Source organism: Lagopus muta, chromosome 10, assembly GCF_023343835.1.
Source record: "Lagopus muta isolate bLagMut1 chromosome 10, bLagMut1 primary, whole genome shotgun sequence".
Taxonomy (NCBI): Eukaryota; Metazoa; Chordata; class Aves; order Galliformes; family Phasianidae; genus Lagopus; species Lagopus muta.
This window is the reverse complement of record NC_064442.1, coordinates 11260945-11287555: the sequence shown is the minus strand read 5'-3', so window position 1 is coordinate 11287555 and position 26611 is coordinate 11260945. Positions and strand designations below refer to the sequence as shown.

Sequence of the window (26611 nt, the reverse complement as noted above, 5' to 3'; positions counted from 1 at the left end):
GTTAGCATGCCTTCAAAATAAGGACTAGTAAGGGCTGTAGTGCAAGTTGAAACTCAAGTCACTACATTTAATTTTATTTAGTGTAAATCAAAGCCTTTCAGAAATGCAGGGTGGTTTGTCAGGCTGGCTGTACATTTACTTTTCAGTTCTGAAAGGTGAGTAACTGATAGATATTCATTTGGTGTACAGTCAAACCAGTATTTGAGGCATTCAAATAACAAGTTAAATGTTTGGGGTTGGCAGGATGGGAAGTGAATCTTGTCTGAAGAACCATTGCTGGGATTGCTTACCTAAACATCAGAGGGCTTGATCAGTTCTCAGCTAGACACTGTGTTGGTGGAATCGTGTCTACATATGTTTTAAGTTTACAGAGCAGCAGGGTAAGCACTAAACAGGCTCAGGAATATGGATACTCTGAATTGGGATTGGTCATACACATTGTTTGGATTTTTTTTGGTAAATGATGTCATACGCATTTTGTTGAAGTTGTAACATTTGGCAAATTGAGAGGTTAAAAATATTGGACCAGACTTTGTAGACACAAACAGTTTTATAATCACAGGTTGATGTTACGTGATGTCTTTCTGTTAGTTCCAGACTCCTACAATGACTCCTCAGAGGCCAAAGAGAGAAACAAACTTCTAGCAAAACTAAAATATTATACTACACATTATATCGATGGGAAAAGAAACCTTGCATTTTACAAACTATCCATAAGGTTGCTTTGGCTACACTTCTGAATACTGTTTTAACAAAAATATCACAGGTAGTGACTGATACTATAATTTGGTGATCCATACCAAGATGTACTTTTTGGATGCTAGGAAGCATTCATTAGCTTACATGTCATCTGCTCTCAAAGAGCTATGTTGTTTCACCTCATTGCTATCACATTCATTCAGTGTTTGTTACCAATAATGTTCTATTGATGATGCTCAGTTGATGATTTATGTTTTGCAAGGATGCCAAAGTTTACTTAAGTTGGCTGTGAAACATTGTTCCAATCTTCCTCTCAGCCTCAGTGTCCAATTGTGCTGAGGGAATAGGAAAGGAACTGGTCTGCCTATTTAGTGCTTACTGAACTTTGTGCTATGCAGCAGTACTCCAAGTCTTCCTTCACTGCTCTTACTTTGTGAGTTCTTCAGGAATAGAATCATCCATTCACTTAAATGTGAAAAGATTTCTTACGCCATTCTTCACAAACTCTGCAAGTTGAAGAAGAGTGGAATTCTTGTTTCCCTTTTTTACCCTTTGGGTACCAACTAATTGCCTAGTGACAGCAAGTATGTGACAAAATATAGTTTTTCAGCATGATAGGTACTACTAAAAACAGAGCCAAGTCAGTAAGCAGACCGTGGACTTGATATTCAGAGATGCTGAGATCTGATGGGTTCATTCAGTCCTTCAGAAAAACAGGGCTTATGTTTCTAAAAGCACCTCCAGTTGCAAACTACTTCCCTGCAAAATGGCTTTAATTGCTTTCCTTTTTTTTTTTTTTAAATAAGAAAGTAATGGTTATTTACACTTGTTATCAGACTACTGACATAGGAATCCAGCTAATGCATGCAAAGTGACAAAATGGTGCACTAAAGAGAACTTTAACACATGCTGAATGAAGCCACTGGGGAGAACGGAGCTCTTTAAAAAGAAAGGCAGTTGTAGGGTCAGAGATGAGTCCATTAGCTCATGACACTGTGCTCCAAGTTAGAGAATACTACACAAAAGAAAAAAAAAAAAGTCAACAGAAGACATGCTATTAGGATTTTAAAACAAGATCTCTGGATGTGAAATATTAAGATTGATAAAAACTTTAATAGGTAAATTATTTTCAAATATTTTATTTAAAGATCTATGAACTATTTCCTAATAATGCCCTTTACATAGTTGCATCTATAGAAAGCTAGGGAATGAGAGCAAAAAGGTGTAGCATTAAAAGACTTCTCCATCAGAAATGGTAGGCTTATCTACCAAGTAAACCAAACACAAATCAAAGAGAGCGTTACGTAAATATTTACCCTGTCAAATAGAAAGTCGGTGTCAGAAGTTGGTGTTTAGATTTGATTTGCGAGTGTAGGAAAATACAGTATGCAGTCAGTGTACAGAGCACTATAGCTCTCCTTTCCTAAAAAGTTATCAGTACAACGTAAAGGAATTTCTAATGATACCTTCAAAACAACAGACCATAAGTCATTGAGCTGGGACGGGGGAAAGCTACACTAGTTTTCTACACGGTGGGCAGCCACCAGCTTTTTACAGGCTGCCATATATGCGCTTAATTACATCCGCTTCTTCCTTGTCCAGGATGCCCTTGTCCACATATGCATCTGCTTGCTGATCAATGAAATCTCTCAGCTTTGAAAGATCATAATCTGAAAAATAAGAATTAATTTACACAATGTTATACCCATAATATTGCTCCACTGAAGAACAGTGCCATTGCAAAGTGAGTCCCACAAAGGCACTCATCTAACGCAAAGGGAATTCACCACAAGTACAACTTGTGAAGCAGTAAAAAAGAGAACCACCCACACAAAGTCTTCTTCCACCTCTTGGCGGTTTTACTACTCAAGAGTAATAGTCATCTCTTGCTCTTGCTTGTTTGGTGGTAAATGCCCAAGTAAGAATATTTTCTGGTTCAGAGCTCTGGTGCTCTAGTGTGCATGTGAAAGCTGGTGTTAAAGCTCTATTATTTTCACAGTTGCCATGGATTCAAATCAGAAGTATTACACGGACTGTTTCCAGTAAAATCCTCACTTATTGCAGACACCTGCACCAAATATGGGCTTTTTAGAAAACTCAGGAAATTAACTGCCTGAAACTAAATGGCAACAACATAAATATTTACATCGATACAGAATATACCATTCTGATTTGAAAAGTATTGCAGAGTAGACTTTACGACAGTGTTACTGTCAAAGAAGTCTTAGAGAGTCTGTATGTCAATCTGCAGTACAGCACAGGAAAATTCTTTCTGCTTTTCTGATAGATGGTTGCATCTGTGCAGCATGATTCATCATCTATACATCAAATGTGCTTTCCTATGGTAGAAAACATCCCTGTTTCCCGTGAACAGAATGTAAAGCTTCATTTGTTAGAATCACAACTTAGTAGTCTGGAAAACATTGATGTCTTAGGGCTTTATACCAAGTTAAATGAATTAATATCTTTCACAAAACCAGATTCATCCTGAGTATTTCAGTATATATTATGTTAGTACTGATTTTGTAATGCAACCCAATGCATTTCACCGTATAACAATACATGGAAGGACTTGCTTTCAAACTCAATGTTGTTATCAAAACAGAACATTATTTTTCTGACTTTTTATAGCTAAGTGGCCAAGAACGTGTAGAAGTAGAAAAATATTAAATAAGTGAATTTATGCTTGTGGTCTTTTTAAAAACAGCATAAGGCAATTACAAGTGACTAATTCAGAAAACACATTCAAAGCTCCCCACTGCTTCAGGGGTATCTTCTCCATATCTGAGCTAGCAGGAATTTCGCCATTTGCTGTACTGAGGCCAGGATTTCACTTTGTTATGGGCTTAAGAAAATTTAACCCATTTGCGACTTCATCTTATCTCAGTAATATGGCATGAAATAGCAATTTAGGAACAAGGTTGTGAGATTTGATCCAGGTTGATAAATGAGACAGTAAAAAGCACCATGGAATTGTGGAATGGAAATGAATAGAATGACAAATACTAAATTAATATAACATCCAAATTACCCACATTACAATTCCTAGGCTTTTTTTTTTCCTATAGTAGTATTAACAACTCCATCATTATAGAGATATACGAAGGTTGAATTTCAAATACAATCTGCATGAGATTACAACCATTAAGATACCAAATTCTGGCTAATTTGTGTATTTCATGGCAATTTAATCTGATTTTTTTTTTAAGTCTGTTAATTTCTAACGCTTATTTACAGGCTATTAATTTGTGCAAGTCATTAGATAAATAACAACAGCTGCAGCATTACACTGAGCTGTTGAAACGGCTACAGTATATAAAGTGAGGTCTTATTTGCACATTCAAATCCAGCCGTTTGCTGCGCATCCTGCAACGAATTGCAGAGTTTACTTTTATTCCCATGGCGACTCTTAGTGTGGTGGAACTCCCTCAGTATTCTGTGAAAAACCCCATCGTGCCATGTGCACGTGTGAGGTGAGTCACAGCTGTGCTCTTTGGAGACAACCACGTAACAGCACACCCAGCAGCCCACACCCAGCGCTGGGAGAGATGTTATTTCCACACCAGCGCGGAGCTGCGCTTTAAAGAGCACAGGTTTCACAGGTCAAGCTAGCTCTGGGAGACAGTAAGGACAGACCCAGAGCATCAGAGGGACAGGGTTCTGTTCCGTCTGTATATGCAGACAAACTCTGGACGCAAAAGACAGGCCAAAATTTGGGCCCATGGCACATTTCTCTTTCATGCAGCCAGGCCACTGAAGATAACTTGATTTCTAATGAGACAACTGATGTTTTCAAACTGGGAAACTGCAAATAAATGTTTCCTAAGGTCATCAGTCATTGAATGAATTCTAACTTCCACTGAAATTCATGTAATGGTCTACTTGCCTGAAAAAAACCTAAACCTCTTTAAATATATGCAGGGAGTAAAACAATCCATGCGTAAAATAGAGAAGCGTGGCTCTTTTAATACATGAATTACTTTGTAAATCATTCTCCTGCCAGCTCCCGGATGGTAGATGGTAGTAGAGAAGTGATTGATGGGCACATAAATAACACCTAATCTTGTACCGAAGGAACACAACAATGCGTGCACTGACTGTACTTCCCTTATCATCGCTGCAGGAGAACTGAATTAGCATTTTACAAAAATGGCAATTATGGAAAAAATACAATAACTATGATGTATGGGAAGACTAAGGAGTGTTTTCTGATTTGGTCATAACTTACACTCACTTTAGGGCTCATTTCCATTGCCAGAGGACAGTAGAGATATTTTAGTGTAGATGAAAGTCCATTTACACAGAAAGCCATGCATTCAGCACTAACCCAATGGATCCATTTTCTGGAAGTATTAACATCATTTCCAAGCAGATAAAATGCTATCGATCTGCACAGCCATTTTCAGGCTACAGCAGCACGAGATGAAAGGAAACTGATGAGCAGTGGTTAGGGGCTGCCCTGTCAGTACGTGTGATACAGAGAAATAATGACGTGTGACTGAGAGCTGATTATTATGTTATCATTTTTTTAAAACAGACATATATATTTGAAGTGGCAGGAAATCTTGAGCAAAAAAGCACAACCGTAGTTGTTGCCATTGTGTGGAAACGGTTTTAAGATGGGAAAAAATAACTGTAGCCTTGAAAGAAAAAGTCCCTCCTAGTACAGAGTTTCTGTATAGGAAAATGAATGTGCTGGGCTGTAGGCATGCCCTTGTCTCTGAAATGTGATTTATATACACTATGGCTCACAGAGGGGGAGGCTAGATTACCCAGGGCTAATCTTATCTCAGATCCCCTTCTGCTCGGCTGGCACATGAAGGATTTTTTTCACCAGGCTCCGCTCATACCCGAGGGATGGATCCCTTAGCTAGGAACCGTCACTTACAGAGCGGGTGACAGCAGAAATCCCGGCAACAGCAGAAAGAGAGGGTAAGAGGCTGGTTTCACAAAGGATCTTGAGGGAAAACATGATATAGATAAATAAAGGCCTGTGAAAAATAAGCTAGAAATCCTGCTGCTGTTGGACTCCTCCCTCCAGCTCTCACACAGCCATGTCTCCGAGGAAGAGTCAAATGGTGGAACAGCTGGTGAGCAGACCCTGTGCAGCTGCTTCAGCCAGTGCTCCCCTTCTACACAGCTTTGCACGTGAGAGACACAGGTCATTAGCTTAGATTTGGGCTGCAATCCAATGTAATACAGTGCTAGTGACATAGGTTTGTATTTTAACTATTTAATTCACAATTATAAATCAAATCTCACTGCTATTTGTGATGGCACGCACAGTGCTAGCCAGATGCACCAAGCTTTTCTAGACATATGCAGGCATTTAAACAGATGTTTATCTCCTGTACAAAGTCATAATTAAAAGATATGTTGAACTAACAAATGAAACGATGTAATTAACGTACTGTTGGCTGGTGACAGGTAGACAGCAGTATCTATCTGGGTGGTATGTGAATACCTTCCAGATTAGTCACTGTACTTTTTGTGGGCAATGGCAGTTCAAGACAGTTTCCAAGAGTTTGCCTTAGTCTGCTATTTTCATTTATTGATATAAATAATACAGGTCATGTTATGAGTTAACTCGTAAGGTAACCCACTATCACTGCAGCAGACATGCAGTTTTATGTTACTATTATTTAACTGGTAATACGGTGCTAAGTTATACAATTTAAGTTATATGTTTTGCAATGTACACGCTACATTTTACTTCATACCTTCTTTGTTACCTTGTTTGTTGTGCTTTTTTAGCCATTCTATGTTCTTCTTGATTGCTTCCAAATATGCCTCAGCTTTTCCTAGAGGAAAGGATAAGAGAAGTTAAGCACTTACTTCAATGATTGATGCACCCTGTTTAACTGAGTGAAGGTGGTTACAGCAAAGGCAGATTAAAACTATTCTTAGTTTCTGTTTAAAAGCTGAGTCCTGTCAACCTTAGTCACTGAGAATTCCTGCAGATGCTACGGGGTTTTATCTGGCCAAAATTAGTCACTAACAAACGTAGAATCAGGTCTTTTTTTTTCCTATCTCTATGCATAAGTTTTGGCGGCATCCCCAGCTATCATGTATGAGAATTGTAGGCAAGCTTTATCTTTTGGATCATAACAACTGTTCAGCAAAAATGAAGCTGTTAAGACAGTAGGGGTTGATTTAATAAGACTGAAAGCACTGACTGTCTGCTTGTATACAAAGTGTCAGAAATCTTCATTCATCAGTATTAACAGCATATCAGGGATATAACACTGTGAATGTTTTGGAAAGACAAGCTGAAATACAGCTACTTACACCTGCTGAGAGAAAGGAAGCACTAAAAGCATTAAAATGATCCTAAGTCCTTTTTATAGCCAAAATTTTAAAGTATGGCTATTTTTGGACCAGAAAGCGCACACGATAGAATTAGTTCCAGGATTACCTAATAAAGCCCCTAAGGAAATATTCCAGCTAATGGATTTTGAATTCTTAACTTGGCTGGAGCTGCATTGATGTAATGCTCTAACATTAGTCAGGGAAAAAAACCTACTGTGATTAACCTGTAGAAAGTTACACCGTTCGTAACTGGGTACAATACCAGATAGACTGCAAAATTTGAGCTGAGAGTGCAGAGCTAGTTTTATAGAAGTTATTCTATGAAAGAGCATAGAATATTGCGTGAGACAAAGAACCAAATATTGATTTAACTTCAATGTCTAAAAAGGCTGGATTTTTTTTTCTGAAGGTAAAATAAAATAACCTGAACCAAACTGCACAGATAAATCTTCGATAGACAAGGTAAACATGTTATTTATCACTTCCCATGGGTACTGAGACAATTTCTCTTTACTGTGAAATTGGACTGCCACCTTCAGATATTTTTCTCTTCTGCTCATTTTCACCACTGTCAGAAAAAATGTTTTCCACCATCCATGACTGGCTAATAATTTGTAAGTTTACACTGCCCATGGGGTGGAACCATGCAACGTGGACAATAATCTGTAGCCTTGAGAACTGTGATTCGTCACTGAACAACTTGCAGTGGAAACATGCAAACCATGAAAGGAGCAGTTCAAAGCAGGTTACGCTGCTCTTTTGTTTGTTTTTAAACAAAAATAAATCTTGATGCTGGATACTTAGCAATAAGAACCTACTGAAAGGCCTCTGCCCTAACATACACACCTCCTTCACAAGTTCAGCCTGACAAATCTTCTCTCTGTACTTCCCTTCTTAAGGAAGCCCTCCAAGTCTGGTCAATAAGTTTCTCATGAAGGTTTTTGAGTACATAAGCAAGAGCTTACTCTGGAGGTGCATCCAGACTATGGAACCCCCCCCTGTCAAAAGATACGGCTGAGTTTGAAGCTACACTCTGTACTTGCCAAACTAATTTCTCCAACTTCACCTTCCCTCAGTAAGCCCTTCATCCACACACAGACATGGAATGAACGACCTCTTTTCTTATAAGCTTACATACAAACCACTTCTAAAGATTATTTCTACTACAAACTGAGAGAGACACAAAAAAAGTATGTAGGTATTTGAGAGCTGTGCTGGATGCCACAGAAACTGAATATATTTTTAATGGAAAAGTAATACCAAAGATAACTAAAGATGCTAATCACTTCAGGCACGTATAGCAAAAACAATGGCTATTTTGTACCTCTGGGCTCTTCACTGTTTCCTGTTGGGTTTTGTTCTTCATTTTTTGTGGAATCCTTTGAGATTTCATATTCTTTCTCCATTTTAGCTGCTTCCTCCTTCGTACTGTCTGCTTCTTCACTACTCTTGTCTAAGAAAACAAAAATAAGATTAATTTTGTATCCTACATTCCAAAAGCATTTCTACATTATGTCAGTATGATCTCTAGGAAGTAAAACATTATGACTGGTGATTGAGGAGTAAATCTATTGGACACCGTCTCAAATCAGTTTCTAAAGATCAAATCTACCCCATCCCTCCGGAATGTCTGTGTCTGCTCTTAAAAAAGCAGCTGAATACAGGCAATTAAAATACAATAATATGTAGTTCATGAGGGCACATTCTTTGTGCAGAAAAAAAAGAAAATTTGTCATTCACCAGATCCAAAGTTGACAAAGAATTTTTTTTTACCTGACTCTTTAAAAGCATCGTATGGCTTGTTTTTGTATATGAGTAACATTTGGACTTCACTGAAGAAAAGGGAGTTCATGTGAATGTACTTCCCAAAGTGAACAATAAAGCAAAAATTCTTCTCTTCTTGTCATTTAGACATCAACACTGTGGCTACAGGCCCTTGAGAGACAATATCTCTAATTAACAGTCTATATTCTGATGCAATTTACCAGTTTTTAACTGAATGGATTAAACAATGTGTTGTTAAACAGCAATTTTTCAGGAGAGAAAATTATAGAATTAGTACCTGCTGGTTGCTTTGGTTTGCTTTTAGTGGAAGGATTCTCGAGTTTCTTCTTTGTCTGCACAGCTATCATTGTATCTAAGTTTTCTAGAAATGGAGGCAAAAGGAAACCAAACTCCAGTCATTTTTCATCAGATATGATACAGAAACTATACTATGTTCTCTACTACACCAGTTTGAATGGTGAGTAGAACTCCGTAAGAACAGTCCTCATTCTGTTCTCTGATGAATTAATGCAGAGCTGACACTAAATCTTGATTAATATTTAGCGAGGAAAAGTACTAAACCATGACAATAGGAGTACCAAATATGGCCAGTATGCATAAATAGAGTAAAAGTGTGGATATGAGTTACTTTTTAAATCACATCAGTCACAAAATGTATACAGCAATGTCTGTTAGCAATTTACTCAGGTAAAAGCAACGAAAGAGCTTAGCACTCAGACTGTGAAATACGTAGCTCATCCTGCTAGCATAATATTCTCCTATTCTCCCATACTGCATCTCTAATAAGAGGTTTAAAATGATATTTAGATCAAATAAATGCTTAAACTGAACTGATTTTCAGAGTTCCCGAGGTTAAGCATTTAAGTGAAAACCCAGTGGATGGCAGTGGCCACGTATACATCCAAAATTTAGCAAATCTAAAAACCTAAAATCACCTAAAATCTAGCAAATATTTTTCTATGCTAGTTTTAGGGCTGAACTCAAGTAAAAGCACTTTTCCATCAACATGTATTTTTCAGATACAATAATAGGTATTGGGCCAACCATTTTATCCATCAGCTAGAAATGGGTTTTTCTATCAGAGATTGCTCAGCACTGAAATGTAAGGATTTGTTTCCTCAGCAAGCACAGTTCTCATGGCAGCTCACCATGAGCAATTCTGCCCGGCATTCGATGAGAAGCAACATAATCCTGTCTGCCTGCATCATCTATGTTTTGTTGTTTACATAAAACTGAAATGTAAGCAGTTTTTGCAGGCAAGTTGCCCAATTGCAACCTGTCAATTCTACATCACATTGGATTGGTGGTGGTTTTCTTTGTTTGTTTGGTTTTTTGTGTGTGTGCAACTATTTTAATCTGATTTGTGACCTTGTCTTATGACCTAAGCAGGTCTGGGCAGGGTTACAAACTGCCTCAGACACGGTGATAAAGAGAAAAAACAAACTGGTGTTACAGTGGTGGTACTGATGCCTTACTATCACTGGATCCAGAACTTATTGTGAAGGCTGTAAACATTTCTTTCAGCTGAACTTAAGATTCTATTTATCAACTTGAATCAGTACCATACTAATATTCTGGCAGGAATATAAAGATTTCTCTGTTGCAAAAAGCACAGCTTTTAGGGTAAGATTACATAGCTAAGAACATTGTGCTTCATTAAAACATCTTAATGAAAGCAGAACATTAACCTGGTATTCATCATGTAAATATATTCACTAAAAAGCCCTTTCTAAATCCAAATGAATACATTATTCTCCACTAATTCATACAACTGCATAAATGTCCAGCAAAATCTATCAAATCAGGCAAAATCTAGTAAATTAGGCTTACAAGTAGATGTTAAAATGTGAAGAAGTATTCAAATGTTTAAAATGGCACACATATGTAAGCACACTGATTTGTGAATGCCTGTCGGGCTCTGTCCCCAGGGTGGTCACATTTGGGTGCTGATGCATTAAACCTGTATTAGCAGGAAAAAAAGAACCACTTTCCACAACTAAAGTCACAGGGAGGCTCTACTACAAGAAGGATTTATAACCCACTTACATGTCTTCAAATATCTGCATAATGATAGTTTGATGATTGATGGACTATGGTGTCCACATCCAAGAGGTACTTCTGAAGGGAATGGGATTCATTTGATTACTCCTACAGACCCCACCAGAAATTCTACAGTTTCCCTGTGCTTTTTGATCTGGCTAACAATCTTGTTTTAGTTCAACATATGACTGCTAATATACAGGACTGTCTTGTCAAGTACAGTAAGATGGCAATATGCATTGTGTTCCAGCCACATCCCTTGAACAGCTACATCTGTATATGAAGTGTAATACAGCACTAATTGTCCAAGCTTTGTAACTGAAGCTGGACTGAATATGATAACAAAAGTATTATATTTACAAAGTTTCATGTTAACAGCAAAGGTATGGGCAGGTTTATATGAACAGCCTTTTAATGAGGACTACATTTTATAGGAGAAATATTGAAGCTGTCCTACTAGCTGCATGGCACGCCAACCTCAATCTCAAGATCTCACAAGCAGCTGTATTTCCTGTGTAACAGCGTTCTCTCTGTAAGCCTGTTCATGTTTATGGAGATTTACATATATAATTAAGAAAATTTTACCAGATAATCCCAATTCTTCTTGAAGAGGATGCATTCCTATTTTTCCCCTTTAGAATTAGTGTCTTTTACAGCTGGTATTGCTCCAAAATGTGTTTGTACTTATCATATGGGGCTCGGCCATGGCTGAACAGTGTTTGCTCTCAGTTCCACTAATGGTGTGAGTCATCTTCTGAGCCAAGATGTGCCTGGCCAGCAGCTAAGCAACTGAATGCAGTGTCTGGAGGCCTAACAGGAACCGACTGATTAATTTTCTGGTATCATCTCCGTAGCAACGTAATTTTTACAGAGTAAAAGTTCAGAAAGGTAATGACCTTTCTATAGAGCCAGCCACTTACTTGAGATGGCACTAATTAAAACAACAGAACAATAACAACGGAGCTAATGGAAGCAAACTACATCAGTAAATAGGTCACGGCTGCGGCGGCTGGCTTTCCGAGGAGCAGATCATGTCATCACTGGAACCAGACAGCAGCAGTCAGAAGATCTGGTTTCCGCCTCACCTCCCTTTCTGCCTGCTGCTTTGATCTCAAGTGACTCACTCAAGCATCCATTTTTCACGAAGGCTCCTATTCTGGGGAGGCACCGTGAGGCAGCTGAGGCCCAGTTTCTGGAGGCACTGCATGCCGACTGATCTCCTCGGCTGAATCTGAAAATGCAAATACCCAGCGCTTTCAAAGCTCTGTGCTGAAGCTTTTCAAGTGGGGGATCCAAAAAATCTGGATCACATAAAAACAGAACCCTTAACTTCACTTTTACTCTGGGAGAATGTACTGTGACAACACCCTTCAAACCTGTTGAAAAAGATACTATATGGAAAAAAAAAGTACAAATTAAATGACTTTTTTCCTCATTAGAGAGACAGAAATTGATGTACTAGTTTCTGAGTATTACCATTTGAGTATTTAATGGAATTGGTAATGGAACACTGACACAGACTCCTCTCTGCAGACAGATTCATGGTGTTTTCTGGGCTACTGGTAATTTTCCAGCAGAGACTTTTTATCTGCATAATTTTCTTGTGCCCAGGAGGCAGTTTCACATTCTATCCTTGTCAAACTGACTGATGCTGAGATTTCAAGTCATTAGACTTGCACAGAAAGGCCTGCTAAAAGGCTGTATTTATTAAAGGGCCAAAAAGGATGGCGGTGGAACCCAAGATCAATCTTAACGATAGCTACAAAATGAGTTTACTTGATGAGTTCACACACTGCAGCAGCTTCAGATGGAAAGCTTTGTCCTGATGACTGCTTATATATGAGATGCACATATTTCAGGCATCAATTCTGTCTCCTGCAGTATGTGATCCTTGAGAGTCCGCCTTTTTTCAGCAGTGATGAAACCCAGGATATCAGTGTCTGCTTCTGACTGTTCCATTGCAAATAGCATACCAGCTTAATTCTGGGGCCAAATTCCCCTTTTACCATATGTGAGTGTCGGTACTGTCAATATCCGGCGGATTACCACTACTGTAGCAAAAAGCAATCCAACCTTCAATCATCTCCTGTCTTAATCCATCTCATGCCTAGTCAGAAAATTGGGGAGCTGCACTGGATGAGGCCTACGGTTCATTTGATCAATATATTTTCATATGCCATGATGGCTCCTTATAGAATTGCTAAGAAGCACAGAAAGACAATCATATATCAAACCCTATAAATTTGTCTTGCAAACCTCCTGTTCTTTTCCAGCTTCATGCCTTACATGTCAAGATACGGCATTTTCATCTTGAATCCTTCCATTTGACTGATTTGTCACAATGGTGTGCCTTAAGGAACAACATGCCAGATGACAATCCTCAGGTAACAGCATCACTTGTAAATGGGTTACAGGAAGATGGTTGGAGTGATTAGAAATAAAACAGCAGCAGTATCACTTGAAAATCAGATGAAAGGCAATTTAAACAATGAAGCACAATATAGATAGGCATGTTTTGAGGTAAACAAAGCTCTGGCCAAGTCTTCTTAATTGTCCTCATTTATTTCCCTACTTTACAGACCGTTTCTCAGATTTCTCTCTTCAGGATTCTAGAGGCATTTCCTTTACGCTGCTTCAGGTCTCCTAGAGCTCTGTGGTACAGTCCTTCCTTAATCCTTTCCCCATCTGAGATTGCCATGAGACGTGTGCACCCTCCTTAAATGCTTTGATGTCACGCACTTTATAAACATCATGGCTTGTGACTACAGCAGCTCACAGATGTCTGCATTGCAGGAGTGGGCTGGAGTTTAATTTCGAGAGTTCAGTGGCAACTTATTCACCATACACACATATAATCATCTCAAATCATAACTTAAGGTCTCAATGATCATCTGTCAGAGAGATAGTAAATGCAGAAATTAATTTTTAAAATGTAGATATCAAATACAGTAAGAAAAAAACCAAAGCTTCAACCTCTTTTCTTTAGAAACTGGGTGATACACTTACTTATCAACAGACATCACCAGGAAACCATGATTTCTAACAAAGCTGGAGAAGAACAGCGGAGACAGTAAAGGGAAACAAAAGAAGCTGCAAAATATTCCCAGGAACTAATTGCAGATTTAAAGTGTGAGTATTGATTAAGAAAAGAAATGAACCATAATATACTATTTTTGGTTTGCAGACTTTTACACATGATTTGATAGTCATGCAATGCAGTGGGAGAAAAAAAAATCAGTAATATTAAAACTACTGAATATCCCTCAAAAAAGTGGCTGAGAAAATTTATATCCTTTGGATATTGGAAAGTCTCTGCTATCATGTATGTTGTCCTGCTTAAGTAATGCCCACAGTAACTTACTATAGTGACTAGTGGTCCCATCTATTAGTAACTCTGAGGTTAGCAGACTTTGCATATCATAGATGTCCTTTTTTTTTTTTCTATGCAGTCTGAATGAGGGAAAACAGGAGATGACCAAAACAACAGGGGCCAGAAAATCGTTCATGCTTTTGTGCAAATGCAGCAGTAGCACAGGAAAGATATGGATGAGGCATGGGATGAAGCTACAGAAAGAAAAGCTTTACAGCTGGGACGGTGTCTGTGGTCAACGTACTTGCTAGATTCCAGTCTTTTCAGAGACCTTTGCACACTCTTTCTACATTCATCTTGGGTTCAACTATTCACATATACTTTATATTATCACTGCTGCTGCTCAGTATTTGGCCCACTGTCCTCACCTGAGGTGCCCCTCATTTCTGTTTCTCAGATATGTGATGTCCTTGATTTTTCTAGGAACAGTACAGTGTGCTGAAATCTGTCACTTCAGTGCATCACAAAATAAATAGCAGAGAAAAGAGCTACCTGAAATTAAACGACTCCCACTAGTAGTTGTGTATGGGTAATCATATGATAAAGTCATACTGGGCAAGGAAAACCACCAAAGGGAAATTCAGATAAAGACAATAAATTAGGGGTTTAAATGCTTATAAAGAAAGCTTACGGTATGAACAAAGGTCTTCGAGAAAAACGATATTACAAAAAAAGGAAGAAAAAAAAGGAAGAAAGTATGATTATGCATGGACCTGCACTTAATCTTCCATGTCAAGTTGAAGGAAAGAACAGAAATTCCACCTGACACTGTCCATATATCAAGTGCACCCTCTGGCACTGGACTAGCCCCACCTTCTTTCACCCCTTTCAAAATCACACACTCTGTATCAGGAAGTATTTGCTTTTGGAGACTGAGTAGGGGAGGGATGGTGCCACAGATCTGCTCTTTGCCTCATACTCTTGGCTCAGTGCCTGATCTTGCCCAATTAAACAAATATCAGGATCAGACCTTTGGCCTGGAGCATCTGTGCTGATGAGAACTTCAGGGATTAGTCACAGTATTGAAATGAATACTCCCATCTCCCAGGAAAAGTCCAGAATGTGTCTGCTATGCACTGCTCTACGCTGGGGAAACTGAGGAGCTGTGCCTTTCTCAGAGATGAAGCTGTGAAAGGTACCAGGCATGAATGTGAGACAGAACAGCTATTCCATGCGCCTCAGCACAGAGGGACAGGGGCATATTAAATCAACATGGGGACTGTCTGTCTCTTCTATCTCCCTTAGAATTTTGTCACGCAGCCTCAGCCTGGCTGAAAGGAAGTATGCCTATGGAAAAATATCCCAACAGTATCTTTAAAAAAGGACCAAACTAATGAGTGCATGTATACCCAGGCAACAGCTCACCACTGAGCCTTCTCTCTGGCACTAGTGTGTCCTCTTCGTTATACTCTTCTTTTCAATTGCCCATGGAAAAATGGGTAGAAGAGGTAAACAGAGACATCTGTCCACGTCCATTTCTAACCAACACAATCTCCTACTCAGTGGTGGGGGAGAGAATGGCTCCTGACAGTGAATCAGAGCTCAGGGGAGGCAGACAAGAGGTGGCTTTGGTCTAGGGAAGGAGGCGGCTGTGACTCAAACACTGCGTACTGATGAGCTGCAGCACTTCCCAACCTAATTAAAGGGGATTTTGCTCCCAAACCAGTTTGCTGTGGTCCATGTGGTGCACACTGGCTACACTAAGCTAAACAAGGAGGTGAGAAGTGGGATCTCCCCTCAGAGACAGCAAATTTTCAGAATGCTTAAACTTAATTTCCTTCCCACAATATTTTTCAGTTGTAGATTTAGAAATTGGAAAAAAATCCAACCCAAAATGGCCAACATCAATCATAAGATGCAATAAAATATTCATTATATACAATATCACAGTGAAGCCTCGACATGCCTGTGAGACCATAAAGTACCAAGGGCAACAGTTTGTGCTACATGCACTAGTAAATAAATGAGAACTCCACACAGGAATAAAAGGTTGCACACAGCTGATTTACATTTCTAAGGTAACAGTTCATTGGGTAATAAAACTTTCAATTGGAATGGGGTGGCAGTGGATAAACTTGCAGCAAACCTTGTAAGCAGTGTACAGCAGCACAATGTAATCACTGTACTGTGTAAAAAGAATTCATACATACCCACTGGTGCCTCTTAAGCATCTGTCTGTCATGTCTGAAAGATGTACTTTTGTTTTGATTTACCAGGGTCTAATATTGCCTACAATAGTTCTAAAGTTCACTCCCTATTTTGGTCTGATCAGTGGGAGATGATTTACAGACGTATCTAAACAAATCGGCAGAAAACATTTGTTTCCGTTTCAAAGCTGACAACAATGTTATTAACATTAGTGTATTACAAAACTAGTTTACTTGATGCATTTAGAATAAATGGAGCTTTTACTAGGAGGGTAGTGGACTGATACAACTTCATTTTTAAAATCAGCCACAAAACAGCCTGGCATGAAGGAAAACTCAGCACACAAAGTTCCTCTTCTCTCTGCAGTGTAGATGGAGCATTTCATTAACACTTATCTGTCCGGGTATAATTCTGATAGGAAAGCTAGGAGTGAAGCTCCACCATGACACTAGTACAGAGTACAAAAACAAAGGAAAGTGCCATATTATTCACAAACTAATATTCTAACAGTGTAAGTATGCTTGCAGTGCATTTCTTACTCTGCTCTACTGAAATCAAAGAGAGTTTTCCTATTGGCTTGAACAGCATTGCCTTTTCCCTCAAGGCACTCAGCACCATGAAGGATATAGATCTTCTCAGTTCTGCGCGGGAAATTCAGCATCAGCCATTTATACAAAAGTAACAGCATGAACACCATAAATAGTGAAATAATTTATGCTATCAGTCAACTTCCCTGAGAGCTTCTTGCTGCTTTCTGCTGGTCATTATGTGGAGAGATTTCACCTCTTTCAGTCCATTCACTCCCTGCACCCTTGCCAACAACAATCATTGTTTCAGTAACTGACATCCTCTCAACCTGTGCAGCAATATCCTGTCCATCCAGCAGGCTGGGGCAAACTAGAAGGATTCAGCTGCTTGGGCAGTGTTTTCTCGATGCTGAGAAGCAGCCCAAGCATAAATAAATTGATTGGGTGTAATCTACAGGCTACCGGCGTAACTGTGATCCCATGTCATATGACCTTATAACTTCAGAACCAACTGTGTTTGTCTGTTCTTATTAATGCAAAAAGACTGTGAAGCAGATTTCAATCTTCAGAGGGAAGACAGGCTTTCTAGAAAGATTTATGAAACCCTCTGAATAGAGTAAAAACGTATCATGGGGCTTTCATTCCACAGACTTTGCTCCCAGTATATCAAAATATATCACCCAAACTTAAGAAAGTGATAGAAGGCATCAGCATTATGCCATCAGCAGGGCAGTTAACAAATGTGTGATGCAATTTGGCTGAATGTACAGTTTATGCCTGTTTGTTACAGTCTCTCTTTAATACTCCTAGAGCTATACTTTCTGAATACATGCTGTAAAAGACAAGTAGTATTTTTTCTCATTTCATATAAATTAATACTTTGGTTTCTGCTCTTTGGCTATATTTAGCATTTGGAAAGCTTTTAAATATGTATTACATGATACTGAGTGTGTATATTAAAACATCAGCTTCCTTTCTCTTACGTTTGTATGAGTGCTTGCATGTTTTTCTTGTGAACCACATTGCAGCTAGACCCTTTGTAACTTGAAGCTAAACCCAGTAACATCATTCACTGCAGCAGCAAAATATTTTCCCTGTAGAGTAGGATACAATGATGATGACATAATGCTGTGGTTCCCAAATCTCAAGCCAGCTGTTACTGGTAATATGCATTCAAATTCACTGTTCTCGTGTAAAAGGAGCAAAAGCCTGGGACTTGATATATAATTCTGGGACTGAGCTTATGCATGGCTTCACCCATAGAGTGAGGAAATGTAATTCAGGCAGTTTCCTACTGGAATGTAACTGAGAGTGTACTTCCACTTGCCCAGAAACAGTAGTTATTTTCTGCCAACTAACATGGGATCTGCTAACTAATTTCGGACTGAAGGAGCAAATAACAGCTGCCAACTTTTGGTAATTACTTATTCTCCCTGTCAGATATTCATACTAATTCCTTCATCTGCTGCAGATGAACATAGCAGGGCATCACTCCCATAACCTAGACTGCACTGAGCAACACAGTACATATACAAGTACTACTAGGTGTATTATATTGGGAATTGTAGATAAATAAGGGTAATAAAATGCTGAAATGCTTGTAGATCCTGCAAGAAGCTAAATTCCTTCTGTGTTTTCTTCTCATGAATATTTGAGAATCTTAACTCAATAAATGAAGGTCAAAGTCGTTTCTCAACATCAAGTTGAAAGTAGAGAATACCACAGAAGCAACTTGAGACCTATGAGAAAGCTTTTTCCTCTACAGTAAGTTGCTTTGATGGAGTACAAAATCCACCTCTCCTTAAATCACTAATTTGCAAGCCAGCATCTGTCTACATCAGTTGATAGCCTTGCTTTAAACCCAGACTAAGTCAGATCTCTCAAATTCTTAACTAATCCCCACCTTCTGTATTATGTCATCGCAGCAATTTGATTCCACCGTTACAGTATTCATTTACCCAGAGCAAAGCTAAAGTGAATAAATATCCTGAATTTTAGCAGGCAAAAATACTTCCCCAGTGTAATGCCATTATCCTGATACATCAGGAATGAATTTAACCTACTAAAGTCTTGCACAACACTATCAGTGAGGGCAATATCTACTCAAGTTATGTTGTCTTCCTTTGTAGATTGACGTCACTTGTAATCAAGCATTTAATTATGTGCCACTTTCCTTAAGCATACAGGTAGGCAGAGAAATAAAGAAATGAACTGCAGAATAAAATGTCCAAATCTTTCAAAATTCAAGGACTTCTAAAAAAAAAAAGAGAAACTTGAATTCTTTAGAGTGGAGATACATCCTTGCACTGAACGTGAATCATGAATCACTGCATATGTTGCAGCCAATTGCTAATCAATCCATACAGTTAGAGTAACATCAAACAATCCTGAATCTGCAACCATCCATATGAAACAAGCCTACAGAAGTCATGAAAGATCATTGCCAGTCCTACTGCTGTGACAGGCTGATTTATTAAGCTTTGAAATTGCCTTGATGTCAACAAAGAATTTATCAGGCTAACCCAGAACAGGAATACCTTAGAAAAATAAAAGGGTTGTACAGAGCTTATGCAGATGTGCCCTTCTTCTGTAGCTCTGCTTCTTTAACTAGAAAGGCTACCAACAGTCACTATAGGCATTTGTAGAAGCCAGAAAGAGAGGTTGGTGAGAAAAAAAAACAATGAAAAAACAAACCACAGGCTATTCCAAAATTTATCTTTAGGAAATTACAACAATTCTATAAAGTCTGCTTAACCACAGACCCTATCAGATCCAGGAAAGCTCCTCCTATGCCAGGATGCCTCCCACACATGGAGGGAGTTTTACTTGGTACAATCTGGTCAATCATTTAGAAGTAGAGCTTTAACATTTTAAATGAATAAGTCTGAAACAACAATCATAAGAGCAAGGAAGATGACAATATAATGATTGCTGGTAGAGTAAGAACATAGCATTAATAACGCTGCTGCAAAAAGTATGTACTCTCACCCAGATAGGAAACTCCTTCTTCTGGTGTGATCGTTCCATATTTAACCATCATCTTCACAAAATCAATCAGGGTTTTCATGATGGTTATTAAAGTCTCTTTCTCTTTTGTCTCTGTCTCTGCATGAGGGGATAAAGCAGAAGTAGTTCAGAAAGCAGGTGGGCAGATAAAAGCTACTTAGACTGGTCTGGCTCTGTATCACAAACAGTTCAGAGATCTTTTGGTTTGCTAGCAAACATCTCAAATGACAGTGCACAAGATCATGACTAAGGTACTGGGAAAACAGGTAATATTATATGTTTGGGAAGACTGTGACTTCAGAATAGGACATAAACAACTTTTTACATGATAAAAATTGATGTTTGTTGAACATACTATTTCTGACTATCCTCCTGATCATAGATTCTTAGCTTTCTGTTTCTACTGCATCTGTTGAGCAACATTACTGCCATTTCTGCATTAGCAGCATAACACTCTCCCAACACATTGTTATACAAGCAGCTTCTGCATCTTAGGTTGTCACTGAAAGATCCAACAGAGCCAGGTGCTCTGTTAGACAGAGATAGTCAGAAACATACTCTCAGACTCGGCAGAGGACCAATTTCATTGAAGAGCTACTGAACAGGTCTTCTTATTGGTCTCTGCAATTTAACACAAGTCTGTAGGTTGCAACTGAATCTCCTCATCTCCAGCTTGTTAAAAGTTGGCATGTGAATAGGATAAAGCAGGAGACAAGGCAGAGATGTGTAGTCAGTGGAACCCAGTTCTGTTTGCTTGATAACCTTTTAAACTCAACATGCCTTTCTGCTTTGTGAATAGAAAAAGGGGAAGGAAAAGCATGCAAAACTACTAAGGGAAAATAAAAAAGAACAAGGAGAATATGAGGTTTCTAGACTGGATTTCAGCAAAACATGCCTTTGGGTTTTTCATTCTACTTCTCCATTCAAGCGTTTTTAGGGACAGTCTCAGGAAAGACTAAGGCTCCTGCAGGACAAAGGATCTACAGAATAAATTGCTGCTGACTGTGCCGAAGGTATGCTGGCTAAGAGAGTAAGGGCTGGTGTGTGGTGGAGCATGCTGACAAAGCGACTGTGGCAGAGTGCCACAATCTTGCCTGCACTAATTGGAAGGCAATAATGCCTAGCACCGGAATATGAAGAGACATGCAGAGCTTTCATTGCAATAAACATCAAACCTGTGGTTTGTGAAAAGGCTGGGAGGCTCAGACTTATTTACTGGTAGCATGACTGCAAGAATTCTACCCTGACTTGCTTGTATTTCTGTTGGCATAGAAGACAAGGGCATTACAGGAAAGATCAAAGGAGAAGACAGTTTTCCAGTTTTTCATCATGCCATTACAAGAATTGAAAGAGTTTAGGATTCCTGAATCGCGTGTCTAAAGACAGCATGGAATACACAGGTATCTTGTCATGCAGTTTGAGTACTATTGCTCCCAATGTTTTGCCATACAAAATGAGTTTCTGGTATGTAACTTAGAGAACATTTTTATAATGTGGTCTCTTGCAACTAGGGGAGTCGTGGATAATACAGGGTAGAAGTACAGGAGAAAACAGGAAATCTAAGCGCTCCAATGGGATGATAATAGTGGGGCGGCAAAGTCTTTAGCTACAGCAGATGAGAATGAGCCCAAATACACCTGCCACCAATGCAGAAATGAAGGAAAAGACCTGCTTATCTTGGTAGGCAGGGATTTCCAGCAAGAGAGGCTCTTGCTTCTGATGACAACCCTTAAATGTGGTGCAGGAAGGGGTGAATCCTGGCTGCACCCCTTCCAGTCATTCAGGTGCACTGAATTGCATGCACCTGAGTTCCCCTGGGTTGGCTCTGCTTTTCCACAGGGGTTCAATCATTGGATCAAACTGTTTACGTAGCATTTCCACTACACTCAGTTTCCTAGTTTTTCCCCAGATATGACTGTAAACACATGACAAACTCACCTGAGTTAAGACTTTTTAATAGTGCATAGAAGTTTGGAAAGTACTGGAGGTCTTCAAAATCATCTTCAGAAGGCAGCTCATTTCTTCTTTCCAAGATATTAGATGATGACCATGTGTTATCCAGGGTATCATCAATTTCCCCATTGATGAAACTATCCTGATCAGATTTGCTTGATGTCTCCACAACACACATAAAAATAAATAAATCTGTAAGCACGTTGCTTTAAGTGATAGTTAATGGAGTAATGAATAGCATCATAATTATATACTGACGTTTCCCAGGTGAAAATGAGATTTTTTTCCTCAAACTTATTTCAATTTGGGATTCGGCTTTACAATTCAATGTAATTCACTATTTGTTTTTGTCTCATATTATTTCTTTCTGAACATTCTGCTATTTATCGGCTAAAGCAAAGCAGTCTGTTGGACAATTTGTAAGTAATTACCAATTTTTCCTGTTGCTTTTCCTTTGAATCACTGTCTGCTCTGCTTGGAGGGTAATCAAAATCTTCAGGCTCATTCTCACGATCCTTTGCTTCATTTGCAATTAGCTGTTGTAAAACCTCTGCCACTTCATCTTCCAGAGTATAGGCCTGACTCTCCGTGATCTGTTAAAACATTTGTGCAGAGCACTTATAGAGCATTGCAGTTTTCTTAGAATTAAGGTCAACACGAAACCCGAACTTTTAAAACAAGTTGCTTTGAATCTGTTTGTTTCAAAGCTGAGCATGGCCAAATTAGGTGTAGTAACTTCTCTGTTGTACATGTGTGTATACATACATGCAATATAAAGGCATGGGCATATACCTATATATAAACGTATCTATATGTATGCATATACAAACACATATCGAATATATGTACATACATACAAACTCCTACCTACACATACAGCCTCCAAGAGGAAAATGTAACCCTGTAGGAGTTAGAGCAGTGGAGTCCAGCTTGAAGAACTGCCTGTTTAGTATACCAAAGTATATACATACAGAGCTCTGCAACTGAGTATGTGTTTTTGAATAACAACAACAGAATATGGTAATATAGAAAGGAAAAATGCAAATAGCTTTCTAGGTCATCTTCAAAATGTTTTTTTTTCTGTGCTTTGTAACAGCTGTCACTTGAAAGACAACATTTTAATGTAGCTGTCCCTACATGCCTTCCTTTGTAATCAATAATCAGCAACAGCTGATTGCAAAATCTCATGCAGAAAGTGTAAGAAAATATAAGTAGATTAAAATATAAGGATTCCATATCACAGTGGCTAAAACCATACAGACATCCAGAAATTAAAGTCAAAGTTAGCCTCGGTACAAATCAGCAACAATGAGAAATGTACCCTCAGCTAATCAGCATGGTCACATGTCCACTGATTGAAATAATTAGTAGGTGGGCAGGAATGAGCTCAGACCTTTCTCCATAAATATCCAAAAGTAATAGAAAATAATGAGAAGAGATATTTTACAAGGAAAACATTAGGGCGGTAATGGGAGGAGTAGAACTGGTGTTTTCTCCTCATCAGAAACATTCTGCAGTTTGGCATATTGTGTTGCAAAGCCAACCCAAGAATATCAGTGATGTTGCAGACATAAACTGATGTGCCCAAATAGTCAAAGAGCTTGCCTTGAGTCTAAACCTCATTAGTTTTCTCTCAGGTTCACAGGACACAGAGTTTGTGCCAACTGTTATTTTAAAAGAGCACCAAAGCATCCCACAAGACAGCTACGTGAAACATGAACAAGACACTTACAAGCCCCAGATTGAGAAGTTTGGAAACGATCTTGTCAAACACTCCTCTATCGTTTTCCTCATAAATCCTTGTAGCAATTTTTTGAACAATGTCTTCAGCAGTCAAGGGAGTGCCATCTAATTGATGAAGGCCATCTGGATCATCTAAAAGGATTACAGTTTAACTGTGTGCTAACTGTCCTAACTCATTTGGATTAGACTTCTTGCAAAAATGTTTGCCTGTATTTTTTTTTCCTTCTTCAGAACAAAGCCATGTTCATTAAAACACATTAGGAATACTCTTTGCTACACACTTTGCAATGCATTACATCAGTATTAAAGAAATGTTGTTCAATTCTATTTAGTACAGCTGGAAAGTACCTTTAAGACTGGCTCTTTTGAAGGAGCACAGAAAAGAGTCAGGAACAAACCATAAGAAAATTTGTAAGAATGAGAGAATACTGTTCACCCATAGATACCAAATAATATGCATAATAAGCAGCATATTACAGTCTTATTTGATTTAAGCAAGTTAAATTTTAATCATTTAATCATTACTTATGGAAAATAATATCATCATGACCACTGAGAAAGTGAATGCGATGAGTAAGCTTTGACCTGTGATTAGCACACCTTGATATAATTAAAAACACTTGAACTAAATGCTTCTCCCAACTCTCAGAGGACTCACTTAAACTACAAGTTAATTATCTACTCCTATAGTAAAGGCACATTTCTTTGGCCTTCCCTAGCTGCTTTGAGCTATGTTGAGGAGAATCATTTAACAGACTTAACATTTGTAATGAGTGTATACAACTTAGCTCTATATAACAGTGGTTTTCCCTTTCAAACCAGAATAATTATATTTTCATTTAAAAATACATCCCACTTTTCCCCCCATCAGATCTAAAGCTCTAAAAAACTTAATGTAAATTACATTTGGATTTTCCTCCACAGAAGAAGACTGTAATAATCAACAGTAGCAATTCTTTTGTATTGTGTTTCAAAGCTAAATTGCAATATGACAAGCTTCTACAACTGGAAATAACTGCAATTTCACTGCTGCAATGAATAGAACTCATAGTTAGTGATGAACACAATATCTCTGACTGTAATCAGTTTGCAAGAGAAATCTAACCAAAAAATTACTTAAAGATTTACAGAATACCTTGGAATTTATAATCCAGCCCACTTTTAGTAGAGTCGTAGTCATCCACGAGCCTGCGGTTCTTGGTGGAGTCTGCATCATCAATGGCCAATTGCTGCTCGTACAAAGAGCTTCTAATCGACTCCCTCTCTTTTTCATTCCTCTCTCTTTCTGCTACTGACTTTAGCAGGTTCAAGTCATCAACAAAGGAATAATTCCTGAACTCTGGCTTATTTTCTGGAAAATACATACAACATGGAATCTTATACCTCTTTGAATACCGTTATGAAGAACAACAAAGGATAGAGAGGTGTTTTACCTGTGGGAGCTATCTTCCTATTCTTGTCTGCCTCGGCTTCAGCAATCTGATATTGAAAAAAAAAAAAAAAAAATTAAAAAGCAGGCAGAAGGAGTCAAATAGACTAAAATGTATGATATCTTACTTTATCAATAGCAGCCAAAGCCTTAATGCCTGATCTTCATTCTTACTAGGAATTTGGCTTAATGCATTGTACACATTTAAGCTCTCGGCATTTCTTAGCAGTACCAACGCAGCCCCTGACTAGAATCAGATAATGCAAGAGACTGCACAGACTTTCAACTTTAGGGCAAATACCAGTTATGTTTTCCATTTTTAACCCAAGCTCTGAGTGTGCTCCCCTAGCATTTGAACACCAGGGAGTTCCTCACATGTGAGCTGTTGGAGCTGATGACCTGCTTTTTATATACATATACATATATGTGTATATATTATTTCTTAAAATTCTCAAAAATTATTGAAAATCTCATTTGTACCTAAAATACAGCAGTATTTACTGATGAATCTACTTGTTTGTCATTTGCTAAGCCAGCAGGATATTCATGCATATTTCATCTGAGTGCTCAAAAGGGTATGAGAATACAAACAACAGAAAACAATTAGAATATTTTTAATATTACATACCTGTTCCTCCAAAGGTCTTTCTACACTTAATTGCCTGTTGTGCATAGCTTTATCTAGAATAAACAAGTATATTCAGTTACATGATGCACATGAATACAAGGAGGCAGCACAGTTTTTTCTTGATTTCTACTTTTCTCACATGAAACCTGGTATGTTAAATACGATGCCAACTGCAAGTTCTCGTAAAAATGTCTTGGAGAGCAAGAATAATAAAAGTGAAACATTTAAAGAAAGCATGATTGATTGGGGCAGAGGGAGAGGTTCTGAAAATGAGGTAACAGAAACACAGTAACCCCCTTCTGATGAGAAAACATAAGGAAATTGGGGGAGGAACGCAGTAAGAGATTAACTAAAATAGCAATAATCGGATTGGCACAAGCAAGAGCTTAGAAATCTGATAATCCAGAGCGTCGGGAGGACGGCGAGAGAGAGCTGGGCACCGCCGCGAGCAGAGCGCCTCAACTCCACGCCGCTCCACCTCTCTCTCCGCTTCGGTATCACACCGCAACTCCAGCGACACACTGCTTTGCGCCTCCAAAGATATTCCTTAGGATCTAACCGCTTTTAGACAGGCGAGGGGAAAGTTTCTGCTTTCCTCCACCGATACCCCGCAAAACTTTCCTCATCTCGGAGACAACGGGTTCGCAAAGAGGCTTACCTCTGCCCGCGGGCTTCGGGAAGCCGTGCGCCCGGCTCGCCAACAGCGACAGCACCTGCAGCGTGACCGCCAGCTTGAGAAGCATCCTGCAGCCGCCCAGCCCCGGGGCCAGCCCGGCTGGGGTCCCGCCCGCACCGCACCGCACCGCACCGCACCGCACCGCCCTGCCCCGGCCGCCGCTCAGCGCCGCGGAGCCGCCGCTCTCCGGGCGCTGTCCAGCGCCGCGGTGCTGAAGCCGCAGGAGCCGCTCCGGCAGAACTCGGCCCCGCTTTCTCCTCGCCCCGCGCCCGCGGAAATGGTGGAGGCCGCCCCGCAG

The 26611-nt window shown here is 39.1% G+C and overlaps 1 protein-coding gene across 2 annotated transcripts; it reads right to left on the bottom strand.

Moving 5' to 3' along the window:
* Positions 1–1479: 1479 nt before the first annotated feature.
* Positions 1480–26598, bottom strand: SCG3 (secretogranin III). Of its 2 annotated transcripts, none has more exons than XM_048956694.1 (12): positions 26296–26598; positions 25638–25690; positions 25014–25059; positions 24716–24931; positions 23570–23712; positions 22269–22430; positions 21823–22000; positions 19867–19983; positions 9071–9154; positions 8333–8461; positions 6432–6500; positions 1480–2369 (listed from the first exon to the last, which is right to left on the bottom strand). In XM_048956694.1, the coding sequence occupies exons 1-12, from the start codon at positions 26378–26380 to the stop codon at positions 2251–2253; spliced, it is 1401 nt and encodes a 466-aa protein (XP_048812651.1). In that variant the 5' UTR covers positions 26381–26598; the 3' UTR covers positions 1480–2250. The 2 variants fall into 2 exon arrangements, with proteins under 2 accessions (XP_048812651.1, XP_048812650.1); XM_048956693.1 differs by having other exon boundaries at positions 6420–6500; positions 26296–26597.
* Between the last annotated feature and the right edge of the window lie 13 nt (positions 26599–26611).

Excerpts from the sequence above, each read along its gene's own strand:
- SCG3 (XM_048956693.1), bottom strand. The coding sequence starts at position 26,380 with ATGCTTCTCAAGCTGGCGGTCACGCTGCAGGTGCTGTCGCTGTTGGCG. Across the intron at positions 22,001-22,268 it reads AAAAGCAACAGGAAAAATTG|ACATCAAGCAAATCTGATCA; the intron begins GTAATTACTTAC and ends TGTGTTGTGGAG. Across the intron at positions 8,462-9,070 it reads CAAACCAAAGCAACCAGCAG|ACAAGAGTAGTGAAGAAGCA; the intron begins GTACTAATTCTA and ends TTGTTTTCTTAG.